Source organism: Mugil cephalus, chromosome 3 (assembly GCF_022458985.1).
Source record: "Mugil cephalus isolate CIBA_MC_2020 chromosome 3, CIBA_Mcephalus_1.1, whole genome shotgun sequence".
In the NCBI taxonomy this organism is placed as follows: domain Eukaryota; kingdom Metazoa; phylum Chordata; class Actinopteri; order Mugiliformes; family Mugilidae; genus Mugil; species Mugil cephalus.
Genome location: NC_061772.1, coordinates 365,313 through 388,320, shown reverse-complemented (window position 1 = coordinate 388,320; position 23,008 = coordinate 365,313). Strand labels below are relative to the sequence as shown.

At 39.5% G+C, this 23,008-nt stretch overlaps 1 protein-coding gene across 2 annotated transcripts in view; it reads left to right on the top strand.

Moving 5' to 3' along the window:
- itfg1 (integrin alpha FG-GAP repeat containing 1) overlaps positions 1-23,008 on the top strand; it is a 176,947-nt gene that overhangs the window by 114,940 nt on the left and 38,999 nt on the right. Inside the window, exons 11-14 of one of the 2 annotated variants that reach the window (XM_047580096.1) lie at positions 3,578-3,725; positions 4,591-4,699; positions 15,062-15,105; positions 22,757-22,835. In XM_047580096.1, the coding sequence (XP_047436052.1) occupies positions 3,578-3,725; positions 4,591-4,699; positions 15,062-15,105; positions 22,757-22,835 (380 nt within the window). Of the gene's footprint in view, positions 1-3,574; positions 3,726-4,590; positions 4,700-15,061; positions 15,106-22,756; positions 22,836-23,008 lie in introns of both variants that reach the window. The other variant, XM_047580095.1, reaches the window with a different exon arrangement.

Genomic DNA, 23,008 nt, shown 5'->3' with positions numbered 1-23,008 from the left:
AGGGCACTGACATCATGGTGCAATGCCAATTATGTCCTGCTTAACGTCTGCAAGTGTATTAGACACTAGGATGCTCTCAAACTTCTACAGATGCACCATTGAGAGTATCCTGGCTGAAAACATCATGCCTTGGTACAACAGCTATATCAACCCCAAACGCTGAGTGCTACAGAGGGCGGTAAAATCAACCCAGTGCATCACCAGGTCTGATTATCCATCCATCCAGGAAATTTACAGAAGTGCCATACAGACACACACACACACACACACACACACACACACACACACACATATGCATTATTCAGTTTTTATTGTATTTATATTCAATATATTTTATTTTGTTATATATTTGTTTTTGTTATGCTATTTCTATATTAATAAATATGAATTAATATTAAAATATGTTATTTATTTAATTTTGTATACCTTCCTGCTTCTGTGAAGTTAAACTGACACAGAGTACCAAGAATTTCATTACTGATAATGATGCTGCTTGTTACTTAGACAATAAAAAATCTTGAATCATACATTACAGTACTCCATTAGTCTGCTCTCTATATCCTCCTTTTCTTATATAGTGGCAGGTAAATATAATGACCTTTCACAAAAGCCCCACCGAAGAGCCTCCAGTCTCAAGGTGTGAATGGTGTTGAAACTTCTTGGGACAGAAGTTAAGGCTGTATTGTAAATTGATGGTAGATTAAGGCCAAATCCCAATTCTCCCCCTTAGCCCTATCCCTTAGTCTACCGCTCGAAACAGAGGGCCGAGGGGAAGGGGTGAAAACATCTCATCTCATCTTCCGTACCGCTTAATCCTGCACTAGGGTCACGGGGGGTTGCTGGAGCCTATCCCAGCTGGCATCGGGCGAGAGGCGGGGTACACCCTGGACAGGTCACCAGCCTATAACAGGGCTAACACTGAGACATACACCTAGGGTCAGTTTAGAGTTACCGGGGTGAAAACATTCCCCTAGGAAATGAGAAGGAACTCGATTGCCATTACGTCATCATGCATTGCTGTTTGCTTGCGGAGGCGACTACTGTAAACAAACATCCAAGATGCCGCCCTTCATATACATTTACGACTTTCTGTGGCAGCCGAAGACCTACGAGGAAACGATGGTATCTAAGGAACCTGCAATTGAAACAATCCCGTCCATGCACAGCTGTAAGTCACCGGCTTTTAGGCTGAAATTTGAAGTGAAAACAAACGTGTGTGAATGTGAACCATGGCTGAAAACATGTAATTTTCCCATCTAATAAACAACCTTGGTCTGCAAGATATGTGTGGAAAAAAACAACAAAAAAACAAAACACAAACATAAACAAACATAATTGTGATGTAACGGCAAGTAGAAGCATACTTAACGTACATTATTAACATTAACTAACGTTAGCTGACTACATAGCGATATTAATGGAATAAACAGAACGAGACAAACAAAAGCTGGTTGAATAAACAAACGCTGTGTATAATGGGAAATCCGTTGTACCCCTTCGCTTCAAGTGAGCTCCCAGATAATCTTGGGCCCAATTCCAATTCTCATTTTAATCCTCAATCTTAACCCTCAAGCTCAACCCCAATCTTAACTGGCCCTCAAAACCAAGTGTTGAGGGTTATTTTGTCACTTAGAAATGGGACACCTTAAATACAGATACGTCTTCAGACTGTGAGGGGCAGAATAACGCGAAAGCTCCGTCCAGTCTGTCAACTCCAAAAAGGAAGAAGAGGAACGGGACCCTGAAATGACACAAGGATAACATTAATGTTAGTTTATTATTGTTTACATATATATGCAGCTAACCCTGTAACGTTAAGCCACAAACGCAGCTATCATTGACGGGCCCATCAGATCCGTTTGTCAGTTATTACTTAAGTTGCAAAACAAATAATACCGTAATAATCAGTTAGTTATAGGATGATACTTATACAAATATTCTGTATAAATACCACAACCACGGACATATTCAGCTGACAGTTACCGCACACCACGGCTTATTGATAAGTAAATGATAGCAAACGACCGCTTGTCCGCACCGGCCAGCTTGTGACAAAAGATCGTAAAATAAAAAATAAATGTTACGCAACAATGACATAAGTAATCCATCAAATGGGCCTAAACTAAGATGGTTTTCAGAGTTTTTACATCTCTATTAACAAAGAAAATACTTACATTTGTAGCTTATTCGCTTTGCTGCTTTCGGCGCCATTTTCGTTCAGTCAAAAAACGCAGTGCATTCTGGGTAGCCCTTACTCCCAGGCGATACAGCCCTTAAACTTGCCCCTCAACTTATTTTTTCTGAGAATTGGGGCAGCACTTGCACTAGCAGGAATGTACATTTTTGAGATTGAGGGTTAAGCAAGGAATTGGAATTCACCCTTGATTTCTTCTCTCTCAAACCATCCGTCTTCTCTGGCTAAGACTTTGACGTTGCTTTTTTCAAAGGAGTGTCCTTTGTCCTTCAAGTGGAGGTGGACTGCTGAGTCGTTCCCTGATGAGCTGGTTCTCCTTTGTTGGGCCATGCATTTATGGATGGGTTGTTTGTTTTTCCCAGTGTACAAGTCTGTAAATTCCTCACTGCACTGAACAGCATACAGTACACTCCTTCCTCTTGCTGTACTCCTCTTCCCTGTCCTTTTTGAGATACCTTCTTGAGCCTTTAACAAAGGCCCAGTTGGGATATCCACATCTTGAGGGTTTGTTTGATGTGTTTGCCCTCCTGTGCTGGACAGTTCTGATGACTCCTAGTTTGATGTTCCAGGGGTGGTGGAAATCAAATAATAAATGTTAGATGTGAGTGGCTTCCCTATATATTTCAGTGTTGAGGCTGTGGTCTTGGTCCTCGTACACCAGACAGTCCAAGAAGGTCAAACTATGTCCTCCCAAGTGGACTTGCTTCCCACCATATGTGTTGTGTGAAAGATTCCACCTCCTATGTCTTCCTCTTAACCTAGGTACCTGAACCAGTGAGTGAGGTGGAACCTGCAAAGGTTATCAGGGCTCTGGTCTCAAGTCAAGCAAACTTCTGATGAGTTTTACCCACAGAGATTTCCTGTTGAAACCTCAACTTTATCATAGGATACAATGGTTTCTTCTCAACCCAGTGTGACAAAATCCCAGCGGCCTCATTTATCAACCCCTGCGTAGAAAAGGTTCTAAATTCTACCGTAGGAATGAAATTTATAATGTGTGCAAGTACAAAAAGTCCACACTTATCAAACGTGCGGACACCGATCCTACGCACACTAATAACTAATTTGTGATAATAAATCCCACCTGTTCTTATCTACCATGCTCGTGCATGGTTTGGGTCATCTGCATTCAGAAAAGCCACCAATTGACTATGTATGATAGGAACAATCCCTTTAAGAATGCATGAAGGGATTTTGTTTACCTTTACCAAAATCATGGCCAGGTCTGCCTGCACTCCCTTATTAGGCAGAAGCAGTGGAGTAGTGGTGTCTGAACTGTCAGAATGAACATATTTTCCCTTCTGACAGATAGTATCAGGGCTCACTTTAACAATCTAAGATTCAAAAGATAACATGCATTTCTCTCTCTCTGTCTCCAAGCAGTCAGCAGGCCTTCCTGTTGGAGAATGTGCCCTGTAACAACAACAGCTGCCATGGTATTGGACGAATGTTCCACATCCACTGGGACCTATTAGACTTGGGAGTTATCCAACATGCCGTCATGGCAACTTTCTTTGACATCTATGAGGACGTGAGTACTTGATGTGCTGGTTTTTAGTTTGGACCATTATGCTCACTCATATCTCAGCCCCTCTTGCATCATGTGTTATTTCCCCAGCCTTTTAGATATACCAGTAAACGCTTTAATACATTGTTGAATAACTTTACGCCAAATAAGAAAATGGATTCATCACACAGAGACAACAAGAATAGTTGATATCTAATCTAGATTGTGTGGATTATGTGTAAAGTCTCTATATATGTAGGCATTCTTAGACTGGTATTCTTTTTCATAATTCCACATTTGGGCCGAGGACAAGACATTGTGATCAGTTCAGATCTTTGTTATTAGCAATACAGTTAGGAGCACATAGAGTACCTTATTTGTAAGGCTACTTTACTCCATCTTTGACAGTTATTGTATTCACTAAATGTTCTGCAGCTGTTTTCCACTCTTTATACACTTGCTGGGCTTTTTACACAATGTCAGTATTTTATTCAAATGTTGCCTGCATTTTTATTTCTTGGCAATAAAGTGTTTATGTTAAAACACTAAATCCTTGTACCAAGTCTACTAAACTAGACATCCTCTGCATACATCCAGTAAACAATATCAACAGTAGCTTATTTCGATTTGTTGTATGTCCTTGTTTTATCAGAATGACTTACTACTGCTAATGTTAGCTGTCTGCTGAATTACACCACCCCTCTGTTATCTCTCTTACTCTCTGTTATGGAAAGATTTTTAAGTGACAGAGAGACATAGACAAAGAAAACGAGTGAGGAATGTGATATTGCTAAATCAGAAATCCAGTATGTTAGAAGGATAAAAATGTACGTCTTAAGAAACACGTGCCAAGTTCTCATCGTCCCTTTGTGCCTGTCTTCATTTGCAGGGTATATTAGACATGTTGGTTCTGAGCCAGGCAGAGGGCAAAAAAGACCTGGTCATTCATGCTTTGAAGAACAATTTTGAAGCAGATGCCTACTTTGTTAAAGTGATGGGTAAGTAGCTGCTTTGGCCAGTATATTCTGTTCTTCCCTTCTCTCTGCTGTCCCTACCACATTGACTACTAGGAGTTGAACAACTTTGACTAATATGTGGTGAAAGTTGAGTCAACATGGACTAGTCGATGACGTCACACATGAAAACACAGTAGAAAGTAATCCTTTGAGACAATGAAATCTATATTTTTGACCTGAATACATATTGTGGCATCTCATACAAACAAAGCTACAGAGGCTTTTCTGCAAGGTAAGTGAAGTTCGAACACAAGTTACTGTCGCCCGTATCAGGAAAAAAGACCTTCCTTTGTGAAGATAACCACCCATTTCTGTTTTCATCTTTGCACAATTTTGTTCCAAATGTTACTCCAGAATGTGTGACCTGCAATGGACATTAATACAGATATGGTACCAGATTTTCTCAGTACAGCAACTAAATAAACAAGAACTTGATTGATTGAGATATCCTGGGTCTGAAGCCAGCCTGACACAGTGCTCCATGTCTTACTTTCACAAACCTGTCACTTTCCACTTTAGATTGTCTTATAAAGTTGTCAAAAATGACAGAAAAATAATCCTTATTCTATCTGTGCAACGAAGAAGACTAAATATTCTGAGTCTAAAGAAATAGCACTTTTACTTTGTGCAATATTCTGTGTTTCATTTACACTTTAAACCTGTTATTTTCAAATTATGTCTGACTTCAAGCAACTGTAGCTTGTTTTATATATTTTTGACTCACTGCCTTTTTTTCTCTTAGTTAATACATTTTCTTTTTTTTATTGCAACAGCGTTGCTGAAAGTCAAAATGTTGGTGCAGCATTAGTACATACTTACAAAAGCAAAAATGGTTTGACACTCGGTTGGGCCTTTGCATGATTTACTCTGGCACTCTATTCTGCTCATTAGTAGGAAAACAAGCGTTGTTCATACCTTTTTGCTGTCACACAGTTGTCTTTTTGTGAAGGGAGATTAGATTTTCTCCTCTTCTTTCAGAATCACACACACACAAAAAACACACTATCAACAGCAATAGCACCCGCATTTCCTTTCACAGGAATGAATGGATTGACATTGATTCCCAGTGCAATATAAATTAAAAAAGACTGAAACAGTTGACAGCTTGGTATATACTCTGAGTATATTCCATGTGGGTTTTAGTAAAATTTATGAGCTGAATGGTTAATAATTTTTGAATTAAAGCCATGCAACCTCACACTCCACCCTTAATAAGCTAATATATTACTGTACATAACTGACAGCTGGTGCATTTTAACAGCAGTCTGATCCAAACAGAGAATGGGAAGAGCTGTGAGCCACTGCGTCAGTGCGCGCCGTCATCTTAATTAAAACTAATTTGCAAGTTGCAATTTACATTTAAAACACCATCAGAATTACATTTCCTTTAACATATTTCTAACGTCAACATTTCAAAAATTTTTCAAATCCTTGGGTTATTTTATAAAATATAAATGGTCTTGTTTAAGACCTAGGGTATGAAGGTAAGAGTTTTCCTGTTTTCCTTTGTGTTGGCGTACTGTTATAATTACATGATGCTGCTGCCTCAGCTGTCAAATATAGTAGAGAGCAGCATTTTCTTTGGTATCGGAGGGTTTTCACTGTAGAACCTCTGAAAATGTATGCAGACTTCCTGGACCACAGTGCATCTGTGCCACGCTTTTAAGACTCTACAGGTGGATGGGGACATGCTCCTGGGTAATGGAGTTTACATCTCTCTGTTGCTGTACAAGGTAACAGCATGAAACAAGATCCATGCCACTCCTTGCCCATTATTTTGTAAATTTGTTCATAATGTTAATTCTGTACATACTTTGCTTAGATCTTTTTCTCTCTCTCTCTTTCTTTTTTTTTCTTTTTTTTTGCTGTGGTTTATAAGAGTGTTTTTTGTGCAACTAAGCTACTGTGACCAAGCAATTTCCTTTGTGGATCATTTTCTAGATGTGGATTTCGAGCATACTATGCCCAGAAAAAATCTCAATTACAGTATGCCACCTCTGGTACACGCACAACTCATCAGCTGCTTCTTCCCTCCTAGCCATGAACATTGATGTAACTTAACAGCTTTCTTCCTCCGGTAAATTGTTTAATTACCATTAATTTTAGCTGTCTTTACTAGCATAGTTAATAGCTTCACATGGTAATGAGTGAGATTCACAGTGTGAAAATCATATTCAGTCTTGTCAAAGACTTGTCAGTCTTTTGTCAGCCAGTGGTCTGTCATTACAGACAGTTCTCCATTCTGTGAGGTGGATATGTATTTTCTTAAGATGTCATACCTCAACTTTCACCAGCACATTACTGAACAACACCCGCTGGGGCATTGACTTTGTGTCAGTTTGTGAGTGAAAGCTTAGATCCCGTGGTTCACAGACTTTCCCAGATGAATTTCATCACACATCTCAGATAACAGCCTTGCGTCAATGCCTGCCAGAGGCCAGGACTCTTGCTAGGCTTTTTACACTGAGATGACCTGAACCTGGACTGGTCTGACATCCTTCCAAGCACCTGATTTGCAATAGTTCCCTCCCCGGGCATTCCATCAAGACCCTTAGCTCGGTTGCTAGCAGATCATTTGTTATTTAGGACCAGGTTAGAGGTTTTCAGCATGGTTGTTTGAATGTTATTGTGTGTATGTTTAGTATGTTTGTACACCCCTGTGTAAAATATGTATGAATTTTAATTTATTTATCTATTTCAGTACATATATATATATATATGTATATATATGTGTGTGTGTGTATGCATGTTTGGGTGTGCAAGACAATTTCATATATAATTTGGACTGTTCTCAGAACAGAGTGTGTGTGTGTGTGTGTGTGTGTGTGTGTGTGTGTGTGTGTGTGTGTGTGTGTGTGTGTGTGTGTGTGTGTGTGTTCTTGTACTTGCTACATACTGAGGGCTGGTTTGAGTTTTTAACCAACAAAGCAGTAAAGTCTTTTTTGGAAAGTGCGGACATTTTAGCTGGTCCCCACTTTTCCGACCTCACTTTTGAAGGTTAAAACTCAGTTTTAGGGTAAAGGTTACAATTAGGTTATGGTTAGGGTTAGTGTTAGGGTTAGGGTTAGGCATTTAGTAGAGATGATTAGGGTTAGGGTAAGGGGCTAGGGAATGCATTATGCCAATGAGCGTCCTCACTAAGACAGAAGTATAAGGATGTGTGTGAGCATGCCCGAGAGAGAGAGAGACAGAGAGAGCAAGAGAGACGGGATGAGATTAAGCAAGAGACTGGCAGGCAGAACTGTATGAGCTGATTAGTTTCCTGCTCACTTATTAGGATGCAGATTAGCTGCACTGACACCTGGGAGCTTTTGTCAGGCCTCTCCTCACCCCTCACATCTCCTTTCATCATTTCTCCACCTGTATCAAACCCAGGCCATAGTCCTCTTGCCACATTCTTTCCTCTCATCTTTAATTCTCCAATATCTTCCTCATTCCTGCCTCTTTCATTTTCTCTCACCTAACCTGCTTCAGCTTGTGTTTTTTTTTTTTTTTTTAGTTTCACTTCTTCTTCTGCCCTCACTCTGTCAGCACTCTTCCTTTATTTCTCGGCTGCAAAATGTGTTGTTTCCTCTACACATCCTTCTACCCGTCAGTGAATTTTGTATTGTATTACCTCTTTTCATGTCAATCAAATAACAACAAAGATATTTATATAAAGTCTCTGAGCGTGCCTTTGTCTGGAGGAGGATTTAACTGGAGGCTGTATATTCATATTGGTGTTAATGCTTTGTGTCTATCTGGTACACCACACCAAAACAGCTGAGTGGGAGAGGCCACTCCCATATTTATCAAAGTTGACAGTTGATGCCGTAATGGACATGCCTGCAAATGGGAATACAAGCAAGTTAGATAAAAAAAATAAAATAAAATAAAGTACTATGTATTAAGGTGGTTAAGTTTTTTTTTTTCAACCACATGAAGCAGTAATCGATTGATTTGAAAAAAAAAAAGCAATACAGACTTGTCAACCCCTTGTAGTTACCTGGTATTCTGTGATAGCTGTTCTGATTAGACCTTTAAGTCACAATTATAGGCGATCAGACAATAAGTGATTGAGTTAATAATACATTACAATTATTTGTTATTGTGTGTTTTATTGAACACAATCCATTAAGCAGTTACAGTGACATTATTAGAATGAGTCTCTTGACATAATTTCACAGCATATCTTTAAGGACTGACACAACCTCTTGAGAAGAACTACAGGTGATAAAGATAATCAAGAAGAAAATTACAATGCTCCAGAATAGCATACAGCCTCCACAATTCATCACCAACATCAAAAAATGTGCACCAAAAAAGAAGAAACCCCTCTCTAAAATATATAAGTTGCTATCAACCACCCATTCTATTCATCTACCAATATCAAAGCAGACCTGTCCCTGTCCACTGACTTTGACTGGACCCAGATCTGACAAAAAAAACTTACAGGATTTACGGCTGATCCAGTTGAAAGTACTCCACAGATCACATACAACTAAAGACAAGATGCATAGAATGGGCTTCTCCCTGACATATCCAAAATATGTACGCAATGCACCCAAAACAATTCAATAACAGTTCCTATCTCTACGCTCTCTGGCTCTGTTCCCCGGTACATCACTTCTGGTCATTAGTAGCACAATTTTGGACTGCAGAATCACATTAATGCCTAACTTGTGCCTCATTGGTGACCTAGTAACCACCAATCTACCTCACCATCTATCGCAGTCTGACGTCGTAGCTCTCACCATCGCCAAGAAAACAATCCTAATTAACTTGAAGAACAAACAGTCTCTAAACATTTTCTAATGGTTGAAACTTCTTTCTGAATATATATCATTGGAGAAAATATTTGCTACCCGAAGAAATCTGTTAACGCATTCTGCCACTTCCTCAACTTTAATTTACAACTTGGCTTTGCCTGCTAGCTTATGCCATCTTTGATCTTTTTTCTTAAAGTGATAAGTGTTGTTATGGAAAATATTTTATTGCCCTCCACCTCCAGGTTCACAATGTCAGATCCACGGTCAGTGGGCCCCTAGGCTACAGGACAGTAGTGTGCTGCAGTCCTCTAACCCACCCATTCTACTATCCCCCATTCTTAATACACCACACCACATCCAACCTGTACTAAAATGATGTGAGGAAGAAGGAATCAAGGACTTGAAACAGCTCATGATCCAAAGCTCACCACGCCTTCTTTAAAGTGTGGTGGCAGTGCGATGCATGGCATGCATGGCTTCCAGTGTCATGGGTCACTAATGTTTACTGATGATGTGACAGAAGGCAGAAGCAGCCAGATAAATTCTGAATAGTATAGGCTTATATTTTATGCTTAAATTCAGCCAAATGAAGCAAAGCTTATTGGAAGACATTTCACAATGTAATGACCCAAAACATACTGCAACCCATGAGTTTTTTTTTGTTTGTTTGTTTGTTTGTTTTTTTGATACAAAGAAGTGGAATATTCTGTATTGGCTGAGTCAATCACCAGATATTGACCCAATTGCTCGAGCATACATTTAATTTTGATTAGGGCAAAACTGAAGCCAGGAAGACCCACAGACAAGCCACAACTGAAAATAGTTGCAGTACAGGCCTGGCAAAGCATCACAATGGAGGAAACATAGCTTTCAGTGATGTCCATTGGTTCCGACCTTGAGGAAGTAATTGCCTGAAGAAGGTTCTTTACAATACATCATTTTATTCAAGGTATTGTTTTTGTTTATCCCCTCAAATTTAACCGGCTGTCCGCTTTTCCATTGCATCTTCAAATTCAATGTGATGGAATGCTACAAAATCATGAAGATTGTCTCACAGTCCAAATATTTCTGGTCCTTATTGTATCTATTAGTCTGAACATTTTTTTATACCTTTTCATCAGTGGTGGGCATTTTCCACCTAAGCCTTCAATGCCCTTCAGTTTTTTTCAAAACACCTCTTAGTGTTTCTCATACCATTATATTGAGGGGCACCCTCCCTGAAAGCCAAGTTAATTTCATTTATATCACCAAATCACAACAGAAGTTATTTCACTTTTGCTATAAAACACATCTTGACTGTGTTCTTTTAGTAAAAATGATGTTGCCAATCTAATTAAAGCGAAGATATTTCCTCCACTTTGTTTTATGATGGACGGAGCTCATTTTAGACATGAACACACACCTACAGCCAGAATCAGAGACATATATACTATGTCACTAGCTATGGCTATGTCTACAGCTAGAATGCCAGAATAAAACCAGACTATGAGCTAACGACAGTTTACTTACATTTACAGACAATTGCCATAGAAGTGTGGGGGTAAATGAAGATTTTTGTCAGGTGCCCAGGACAAATAATGTTTGCAGCTCTCTCTTCAATATCCTTTTATATTTGAGTTTTTGTAATAAATATCCATGTTTTCTGTTTTGTTTTGTTTTGTTTTGTTTGTTTTTTTTTGATCAAACACATACACAGATATTTGTTACATGTTCAGCATTAACACAAACATATATGCACAATTTTGATTATGGCATCATTGCAACACTGATTACTAACCCATGAGCAGGTTGCCACTTCTAAACTTGCTGTTGCTATTCAAGTCCAATGTCAGTTCAGTGCCAGTGCGTGTGTCTCTTGGTGTGTCGACATGTGTTATGCACATGTATGTCTGTGAGCAGCCCGGCAGTCAGCAGATGCAGCCTGAGGACAATGGGAAGTGATGAGCATCTCAGAGCAAATGCCGCTCAGCTGTCAGATTGCACTGTTTGTGTGTCACTGTGTTTCCATATACAGTGTGTGTCTGCTTGGATCTTTACTCACACTTGTAGTCCATAGCGCTGACATGGCATGTCATGTTTCCTGTTAAGTTCTGCTCATCACAATGTGCTATTTATGTGAGTGTGTGTCTTTGTGCCTACATGTTACATCAGCCGACATAATGGCAAAGGAATGCGTTGCGACATTTGCATGTGGTTACTTTGGAGCCCACGTAGTTTCTTTTTGTACACTGCTGATAAACATGGAATTACAGGTGAGGTTCCAGCTAGAAGTAAACAACCTCTCTGCCACACATTTGGGATGCTGCATCGACCCGGGTTTTTCACTCTGATGTTGATGTATCTGTTACATTCTGATTTTTTCACTCGACGGTCTGACAGACTGTATCATTGTAGAAGGTTCAGCTCAAAAACAGCGGAAAGTTTAGCGACCGATCTCTGAAGGGCAAAGATTTTTGTTCATTTTTTCAATCAAACAAATCAAATTTGTTGTTACACCTTCATTAATGGAAGCGATTTATTGTCCCTACATCTCTGTTTGGGAAATTGCACTGATTGGCAATGCACGTGCGATTGTGTTTGTATAGTGGAGAAGAGGACGTACGTGGCAGATATTGGGCTCTGTGCAGAACACAGTGATTTATTCTAATATTAACGACCTTTTTGAATAGAGAGATACTTTATTCATCTCAATGTATACGCAAATTGGGATCTCAGTAGATCCAGTCCTAAGTACACACATGTACGCATATCGACCATGGTCCCATGACTCCATCTTTGTCCACCCGTTTTGAGGCCTGAAGCCATAATCTTTTTTCGGTTTTAGTCCCTCTCCCTTGAGGGGAGTAGAGAAAATCTCAGAGTTTTATCTTTTAAATTATTCAAAGGACTATACACAACGCAGCAATTTCTCCTTTGTTTTCATCCATAAGGGGACGTGGCCATTTCAGTGATGTAGGCTTACTGTTTTCTATCAAACCTCCCGGTCCTCTTGGTCAGGTGTGAAAACAACCTAAGTAAAAGGTCCAATCTCTAGTGTAAACCATAAACGTCCTGATCTTTCTTGAGTGTAAAACTGCCTTTAATTTAATTTTTGGTAGCAGTGTAGTTTGTACAGGCTTTCTTGTTTTCTCATGTAGACATAAACAAGCTTGTTCTTATTCCTTCCATCTCATGTATTGTTATTTTGCCCTCAGAGACTCACCAATACACGTAAAACCAGATAATAACCAAATAATAAATAAATAAATAAAAGATCAGTCATATTTACAACTGCTGTTCAGAAAACACTGTTGACCCGTAAAGACCAACACAGACGACATGGGCCAGTTCATCCTCCACTTGATTAAGCTAGTCTTGCAAAAGAGTTTTCCTCAGTCTCAATAGTTTTTAGAAGATAGGCTGCTCAGTCTCACAAAGCTTGTATGTGCCACACTATGAGCTGTTAGGTACTTGTTATTAGTAGTATTGAGAACAAACGTAGCCCTACATAAGAGAGTCTACCAAAAGCGCGTCTTTTAGGCTGCACAGGAATGTATGTCTTGGCATGGATATGCCTTCCCAGACTGTAAATAACCTACCACCATAGTGGTCATGCTGAACACTGTTACTGGCAGCATAATGTTTTCCATGGCTTCTCTGGTTCTGGTTTTAATTTCAATTAGGTATTCCATATGTGGCTTCTCTCATTAGGAGTATGCCCGCATAACGATGCGCTGTGGCGACACAGAACACCGGAGCTGTGATTAGTCCACTTGTTAGTAGCAAGTTTTTGCTTAAGTATTTCCGGCTACTTCTCTATCTCTGCCATTTTTGATTGGATTGTTTTGGATCAATAAAGAATCAGTAAGGTTAACTGAGGAGGTTTGGAGATATAGACATTTGTAAGACTTGTGTTCACTGAAATATCTGTGGAATTTTGGCAAAAGTTTCAGCTGTCATTGTTGAAAATGAAGCAGGAAGTAGAAATTAAAATTAACCCGACTGGCAAAAAAGACACAGCGCAAAGGTTGGTGTTTTTACAGAGCAAGCCAGACTGACAAGGCACAAGTATAAATTGCTCGCACCGGCTGGAAGTGCTTCAACAAAAAGAAAACTACTTCCTGCAGAATAATACTTCAGTAATGTGCCAGTACATTTTTATCATGGAAGTACATACAGCTTATATTCAGTGTTTTCATTTGTTAATTCTTCTTTAGATTTATTTATAATTTAGGCAGTTAACAACTGTGAAGTGCAGATATAATTGTCGTGTTTTTTGTTTGTTATTGTTATTTTGTTATTTAGTTGTATTAAAAAAAACATTATCTTTTTCTCCTATTATTTAACTACTACTTTAAGTACTTATAAAATCAGGGAAAAGGACATATGGGTTAGTGTGTGGTGAATATCTTTTTCCCCAGTGATGTGAATCGGGCCCTAATGACCCCAACACACTCACACGCTCAGCCATGGGACTAAAACGCTGTCCAGCGGGCTGAAGATGATAACATGTTAATCAAACTGCAACATGGGCCAATGAACGATTAACACATTCATCAATCCAATTCCAGATGAAAAAGCAGGGACGTGAAGAGTCCTTAGTTAGTGTGAGTTGGTTGGTGGCTCACCTCACTCCTGTAGTCCGTCTCATCCCCGTTGCTAATGAGACTCACCACAGTCGTGGTGAGTCTCATCCACAAACTGCATGATAAGGTTGGAGTTGTGCATCACTGCAGTCGTGGATCAGCAGGGTGAAGAGGAGGGGGCTCAAAACACATCCCTGGGGGGCCCCATGTTCAGGTTGATGGTGCTGGATGTGTTGCTGCTGACCCAAACTGCCTGTGGCCTCCTGGTCAGGAAGTCCAGCAGCCGGTTGCACAGTGAAGTGTTCAGCCCCAGCTGGTCCAGTTTGTAGATCAGCTGTTGGGGGATGATTGTGTTGAATGCTGAGCTAAAGTCTATGAACAGCATTCTAATGTATGAGTCCTTATTGTCCAGATGTGTGAGAGTTGAGTGGAGGGCAGTAGAGAGGGCGTCATCAGTTGATCGGTTGGACCGATATGCAAACTGGAGGAGGTCCGGACGCATAAATACGACCAAACTAGTTCTTGAGTCTGCAAGACAAACATTTACGTTTTCTGTATGCACTTGAGATAAAACAAATCTGCGGAGGTGCGGAGATTGTATGACGCAGCAATTATAAAGATTGCTAAATGACTAATTCACATATCTACTAGTAAAGAAATCAGTGAAGGTGCGTATATTTCATAATTATTTAATGCACTATAAGATCGCTTTATAACTAATCAACGTATCTATGAGAAAATCGCTTTTAATTTGGGAAATTAATTTTGGCGGAGGTGTGGAGATTTTATTATGAATTTTCCCCAAGCATTTCCGGTCCTGACAATGGAGGTGGCCTAAGAGTGCAGCCTGCACCTCAATCAACCCCACAGTGCAGGTCTGCAGCCAGGTCCTCTTGACTCATTCAGGGGCATTTTCAAAAAAAAAAAAAAAAAAAGATGCCACTTGTTTTATTGTGCAGTGCGTTATTGTGGTGGACATGTAGCACATAGTGATTAACATGTCTAACTCTGCCAACTTTTGTTTTCCTCAGTGCTCAGCGGCCTCTGCTTCAAGGACTGTCCAGACGATGTCAAGGTAAGAAATCTTTGTCCACTTTTCTAACAATATTGTGAGTTCCCCAAAGTTAATGTGGACTAAAATATGTTTTGTTATCTGTCTGCCCACTGACCAGTCTAAGGTGTGTCTGTCTGCTCATTGCACTAAGCTTTCCATGTACATACCTTTATTATTTAGCAATTTCTACCAGGAAAGGAGAAATTCTGAGAAGTCTGAAATATCACCAATGCACCAAGATTAGGGCGGAATAAGCTTGTAACATATCCACCTGTTCATACCCCTCCCCACTTTGTTTTCCTTAAATTATAAACCTCCATAATACAAGTCACTTGCCCACGCTACCTTCCTGTATTCCGTGTTTTTGCTAATGAGGTGTGCTATTTTTCAATAATGAATGGAGTGAACATCTTTAACCTCCTAAGACTGGAGCTTTTATTTGGTATGCATTTTTAATTTATCCATGGTATTTGGGATTAGTATGAGCTAAGACATATAAGAACTAAGCGTCATCTTTGAACAGTAGGTAGTAGTTTTTGAAAACAATGATGTCCTCATATGTGGTCACTGGGATTATTTCATTATTTTTATTATAAAGAAGTCACCAATGTGTGACAAAATATAGAACTGTTTATTGTACTTGCTAATTAGCAAAAATTTCTTATTTGTTAAATATGCACGTCATATGAAACTACTAACATTAATACGCAGAAATAAATACGTTTTTACTTTTTCTACCACTAGATGGCAGACTAAAGTGTCCATTCACGAGGACAGTGAGTTTAAATGAAGCAAAATCAGCTGCAATAAAACCTAAAACTCATACAAGGACATAGGATCTCAGGAGGTTAAACATTGGCCTGATTGCAGGAATGATTTTATGACTATGATACTAAAACAGCCTGTGGTAAATACTGATGAGGAGATGTAATGAAGTCCAACAACTCGTCAAATGGCTGATAAATATTGAGTCTGGCTATGCTAGGCTACAGCAAGTCATTAAGTGCTTTAACAAAGTGCTTGAACATGTTTTTGATTGCACCAGTGGTCATATACACTTGGAACCACAGAAACTTTCAATGTTGGTGTGGAGCCACTCCTTTCTGAACTAATTATGCTCCAGCATGAATGGCACGCCAATGAAATTGTTGCCTCACTGCTTAGTAGTTTTAGGGTCTAGGATGTTAAAGCATCCTTGAGACCATATGAATTGTTATTGGCCCTTAATAAATAATGTTGTGGAACTGAATTGAAAGTTATGATTGCCACTGTAATGCAGAATAACACTGATTGCAGACAGAAGTGCTTATATGACACAGCTCCAGTAAATACGTATGTTAGACCCCTTTTGCACTGATTCATGTACGAAACACTTTGCTTCACATCGTTACTGTAGGAGACTCCGGTCAGCATTGTAGTTCCTTTATTTCACTTATACATCTGAGACACACACAAACTACATGGCTGTGACTCAAAGTCCCAGACTTTCACTTTGTGGCAAGCAGGTTAAATAATTTTTTTGAAGTCAATGACTTCAAGTTTCTTTCCATTCCTGATAATATCTTGCATCCGCATTCAGCACTGGTCAAGGGCCATGTCATGTTGTGCTGGATGAAGTATGATGACCAACTAAACCGTCAGTTTGAACTGTGTAAGAGTTATTTTATTTTGTTTTATTTTATTTTTCAGAATTCACCTTTGCAATAAAAGGAACTGATTGACAAAGCAGTTAGTTTAGTGCAAATCCTCATACGAGAAGTATTGTGGATCTTTTGCTCTTCTTTCATTAATATAAGATTTACCACAGCATCTGGTTGTGTAACAAATTCTTTCACTTGAATTTGACATAGACATTAAGCATAACATCCTGACCACTGACGGCTCAAGTAAAGAACACTGAATATCTCTTCATTATGGTACCTGTTTGTGAGCAGGATATTATAGCCAGGAAGTGCTCTTTGAAGTTAGTGTTATAAGCAGAAAAAATGGCTGAGCATAAGTGATTTGAGTGAGTTTGTTTATAGCCAAATTGTGATGCTAGACAACTGGGTTAGAGCATTTCCACAACTGCAGCTCTTGTGTGGTGTTCCCGGTCTGCAGTGGTCATATCAATCAAAAGTGGCCCTAGAAAGGACAGGACTGTCAAGACTTATTGGACGTGGGCAACGATGGCTGCCCTGGTGTGGCCCAGTCCAACAAATCCATGCTAATCCTGTCCATGGACAAAATTGGACACATGAACATCAGAACTGGACCACGGAGCAATAGAAGAAGGTTGCCTAACAAATTACATCTTCTTTTACATCACATGGATAGCCTTGTGCATGCAGTGTGATGCTTTGGGAATTGTTCTGCTGCATCCTGCCATCCACAGGGATGTTACTTTGATACATACCACCTACCTAAGTACTGTTGCAGAACATGGCAGCTGTGGCTTAGAAGTCAGAGAGGGTTGTTCATGAACATTGTGGTTCGATCCCATGACACACCAAAGTGTCCTTGATCAAGACACTGAACTCTTGATCACACTAGTTGCTTCCAATGTGTGGCACTGTTGTGTGAGTGAATGGGTAGATGTGTCTGTGACTGTAAAGTGTTTTGTGCACCAATAGGTAGAATGGGGCTATATAAAACCATTTACCATGTGCACTCTTTCTCTTGGAAATAGTATTCTCTGACAGCTGTGGTGTTCCACAGGATAATGCGCCGTGCCACAAAGCAAAAATGTTTTGAGGAGCACAACAACAAATTTGAGGTATTGACTTGACCCCCAAATTTCCTAGGATCTCAATCCAATTTAGCGTCTGTGGGATGTGTTGGACAAACAAGTCCGATTTATGGAGGCCCCATCTCTCAACGTACATGACCTGCTGCTAACAGCTTGGTTCCAGATACCACACCTTCACAGGTCGAGTGACCAACACAATATTAGGAAGGTAGTCATAATACTATGCCTGAAATTGGAAGAGAATACTGCAATTAAGGGAGTGTGGGAAATAACAAGTGACAGTAGCTAAGATGCTATTAGTCTCACAGTACTCCTGTGGCTGCTTCCAATCACATCACCACAATCAATACGAGGGTTGACACAGCCAACAGTACTCATCGTGGCTTTTTTTTTCTTCTTCAGTCATGGCCTTTCTGCTTAATCTATCTGTTTAACAAGAAAATCTCTGAACTGCTCAGTTCAACGTTTCCCTTAGATCTTACCTTTGGCCACAAGTTGAGCTTATCCCTGAACACTTTAGTGATCACAAAGGGGCTTCGATATCTTTCTTGCAAAACTTTCCAGACTGAACAGTAAGCCTCATCTGTGTTTAACACAGTGCTTCTCAATTTTTTTTTGGTCGTTCCCCACTTTGAACAAGGGTGATTTTTCAAACCTCATCTGCCCCAATCACCCCAACATAAATCCTGACAAATTACATATTTTTAAATTTACTGAACTAGCACAAACACCAAATAACACAAAGTTCAAAAGAAAATAAAAGTTCAGTCATGCACCGAAATGAAACGCTGTTTTAGTCATTTCCAATTTATGACAAAAATGCAACTGAAAGCAAGAAAGCAAATCCATTTGTCAAGGCGAGTGAGCAAATGATTTTTCCTGCATTAGTAGTTGCAGTGAGCCTGTTTCCCACTACAAATCTTTTCAAAACATCTTGACACTGCCACTCTTAAATCATGCTCCGTGTTGAACTGGGATCTGTATTTTGTTTTCACCAAGTCCATCATTTCAACTATGGAAGCTGATGTCGTGTCTCCTGATGACATCCCCAAGTGGAAGCATATAAAGCGCATATAAAGATTAAAAAGAGTTGGACATAAAATTGCCCCCTATGGCACCCCACATTTAATTTTAAAAGCTGCCTTAATACCAGTGTTGCCACAGTTACCTTGAAAAAGTAATTCAATTAGGGTGGAGTTTGCATGTTCTCCCTGTGTCTGCGTGGGTTTTCTCCGGGTGATCCGGTTACCTCCCACCTCCAAAGACATGCCCCTTAGGCTGATTGGTGACTCTAAATTCACCCTAGGTGTGCGTGTGAATGGTTGTTTGTGTGTTAGCCCTGTGACAGGCTGGCGACCTGTCCAGGGTGTACCCCGCCTCTTGCCAGACGCTAGCTGGGGTAGGCTCCAGCAACCCCCACGACCCTAGTGAGGATTAAGCAGTATGGAAAATGAGATGAGATGAGATTACTGATTACTCCTTTGAAAAATAACTTTGTTAGTAATTCCTTGTTTTTAAAAGGAAAAGTAACTAAGTGAGATTACAAGTTACTTTATTAGTTCAACTCTCCCCAACTTACTCGTTTTGCTCCAAAAGGTTTGAGTTTTCTAAGTCTCCTGGGGAGGCGAACCTCTAACCCTTCGGCCTCCAAGCTGGGCATCTAACCACTACTCCACTCCTCCCTCACTGTGTGGTATTACACGTGAGTTGTCCTCATGCTGAAGACGTGACTTGTCGAATACATGACAAGACGCAGCTAACGCTGTGTAGTTTAGAGTGGTCAGATCAATCCCCAGACAAGAGCCCCATTGAAAATCTGTGGTGGATTTTCAAAAGGTTGGTTTCAAAGCATAAACCAAATAGTTTGGAAGAATTAAAAGCAGTAATTTAAGAAGAATGGGACTAAGATTACTTAACAGTGTGAAAGGCTCATGGGGAACATGCCAGCCGGGCTTAGAGTTCTATTGCGTGCTAATGGCAGAAGTACTAAATATTAATTTGACGATGTTATGATTTATTTATTTTTTTGTTAAGTGTTGAACACATTTTCTGTTACTTGTTGACTTTGATGTTGAGAGCTAACACTGAATCTATCAAAAATTTAGTTGTGTTCATTTTTCTTGTAAACAATGAATAGAAATATTATCATTTATATTTGTTTGTGTCTGTCTAAATGTTATGGGTGTCCAGAAACTTTTTTTATGGATGTCCGATGTTGACTTTTTGTTGATATCCAATTGCTGATATTGTCCAAATTCTTAATTTCTGATTCCGATATAAACCGATATGGTATACCGATATATGCATATATGATATTTTTTGTTTTTTTGTGTGAGTGAGCAAGCAACCTGTTAGCCACACTAGCTACACTCTGTTTAAGCAACATTAACCAAGAGGGTGTGCTTTAACGTCATTTGTACATGACGGCCTAAGTGCTCATATTACATTTTAGCACACCCTCGAGGGTAGTATTGCGATTATACAACAATTATCAACAAAATAAAAAATGAAGTGTATAATTAAATATATATTCAAGTTGATGGACATTCTGCTCTCAAAATTGTTTTTTGCGAGTGTGTTTCTCGTTTCCATGGAAATAAATGGGGCCTGACTAATACCTGGAAAACAATCAGCCACAGCAAAAGACTCTTATGTGTAATAGAACACAGTTCATTACTCCAACAAGTAGCCAGAGCCTTAGACGACTTAGCAACGGAGAAACTTTCTAGTACCGTCAACGCTTATGGAGATCGTGGAGTTGCCCAAACTGAATAAGTAGTGCAAATATAAACACTAAACTGCTTTGTTAGTTTAGTCTTGTAGTGACTAACATGTCTGCTGTAAAATATATTTTTCCAAAGACTGGCCTCCTAATTTCACATTTATTTTGAAGCCTGCACCGTATAGTGGACTCACCGGAGCAGCTGACGATCCAAACATTTCCAGTAACTCCACAGAGTTCTAAAGTCCAAAAGTCAAAATGTATTGAATAAAGATCAATGGAATGTTTTCCAACATGAACATCATGTTTTTGTCTAACAGAATATTCCTCTTTAGTCCATATTAATCCACCTTTAGCCTGTAAAAATATTTTCTCTGCGCTCACTGAGCTGTTTGATCTCTGACGTGCTGCACACAAATTAGTTAACAAGGTGGTCTAACAGATTCATAACACAGAATATTTCTTAAGGAAGGCTGAAATTGTAAATTCAGATGTATTACTTTATTGAAGTTGACTTCCAGTGGACTTATTCGTATTTGTTTACATGTTATAGATTTTCAGGATGTGACAATGTGGAGATGGCGGAGTGATATTTTTAGTGATGAGTCAGCCGTGCTGTAATGCTGATTTGAGCAGTTCTAAATATCTTATTGACCAATCAGATTGCTTGGTCAGAACTACTTGTTTATTTGTTTATTTGCAGTGAGTAAGTTTGAGCATCTAGAACTCATACTTATACTATACTTACTGTATAACTGCTAACAGACCTTTAGTTCTTTGAACTTAGCCTGGACTTTGGTGTTTACATCTACATCACCCTCAAACTAGTCTCAGATTTGATGCATATTCTTAAATCTGGGTTGAGACAGCATCACAGCCATTCACTCTGTAGCATGTTCTGTACTATCAGGAGTATTATGTTGTTATACCTTATTGTTGAAATACCTTATTTCTTGCGTTGAATAAGGTCAGCTGGACTTGTAGAATTTCTTGAAGACGTTTCGCCACTCATCCAAGTAGCTTCTTCAGTTCTGATAAACTAGTGGGAAATTGAGGTTTAAATAGGAAAAACTCTGTGGGTACCACCCACCCGAAACTTGCTTGCCCAGAAACTGGGGTCACTAATTTCCATAATGGCTGGTAATTAGTGACCGGAAATTAGTGACCCCAGTTTCTGGGCAAGCAAGTTTCGGGTGGGTAGTACCCACAGAGTTGTAATCATAATAATTAAGATTAAAATCTATTTTTTTTTTCTATAAGAACATAAATTATTCTTGCTTTCCAACGACAAAACTCTACAGTTAGCTTCATGCTCTGATTTATATTTATCCGAACCACTTATGGCTAATAATCCATTGTGCTACAACATAGCAGTAGACATGAAGAAAGACAGCCACTAGCAGCACTAATTATACATCCTCTTGCAAGTGGAAAGCCCTTTGCAAAATACATTAATTTTGACACAACAAAAAGCCGCTGGTATTAAAGTTCTTTTTGTTTTCTGTCTGTCTACTCTTATGGCCTCTTTTTGTCTAACTGAAAGGTATAATAAATGCAGTAGATGGTTCTTGTTGGCAGCTGTTTCTACTCCTCTCCCATCCACCAACCTCTTCTAAATTTTTATTTCACTCTCCCACTCCCACTCTTCTTCTTAGTCACATCTCTCTTCTTCTATCTCTCTTTCAGCTCACTGTTTTGCTCCTCTGTGATTTTCCTCCCCTCTCTCTCTCTGTCTGCTTCTTATTTTTGACCTCATTTCTGTTCCTCTCTCTATGTGACACACTGAGGAGTGTCACAGCATGAAGGGCCTTAAGGGGCCAGATGTCTCTTGCGTTTTATATGCATGTGTAATAGCTTTGTGATTAGGCAACGTAAAGCGAAGGATAGCTCGACAGACCTCTTCATTAGTTGTCATCCTTTCAGAATTCATCCATCCACATATGCGTACAAACACGTAAGATTTGCACTCATTTATGCTCATTCAGTTAGGAGTTAGGCCAGACCCTTTTTCCTTATCACCTTGTGGAAATAAAACACAAAATCTGCTCATGGTCACTGTTGTGTTCGTCTCTCTCTCTGTCCACTATCTTTTTTCTGCTCTTTCCTGCCTCCCTGCTTGTTTCTTACTGTGTTCTTTCAACTTCATTGACAGACAGTTGATGTGAAAAGATAAAAAATGTCAAACTAGATCAGTTCTTTTATTTGCATTTGTGTTTTTACAGCCTTTCGGTGTTAACCAGCCAGGCCCTTATGTCATGTACACCACAGTGGATTTCAACGGCCACCTAAAAAACGCCTCTGGTAAGTACTTTATGGTAGTTCTCGCTACTAAATCTAAACTATTCTGGTCAGTGATTTGGCTAGCCAGAGAGATACTTGTCCTTCACAGAATGTCATACCCACCTTGTTAATAACTTAACCTCCTAACAATGACAACTTTCCTTAGACAGGTTGAACTACCCAGGTCCTGTTAT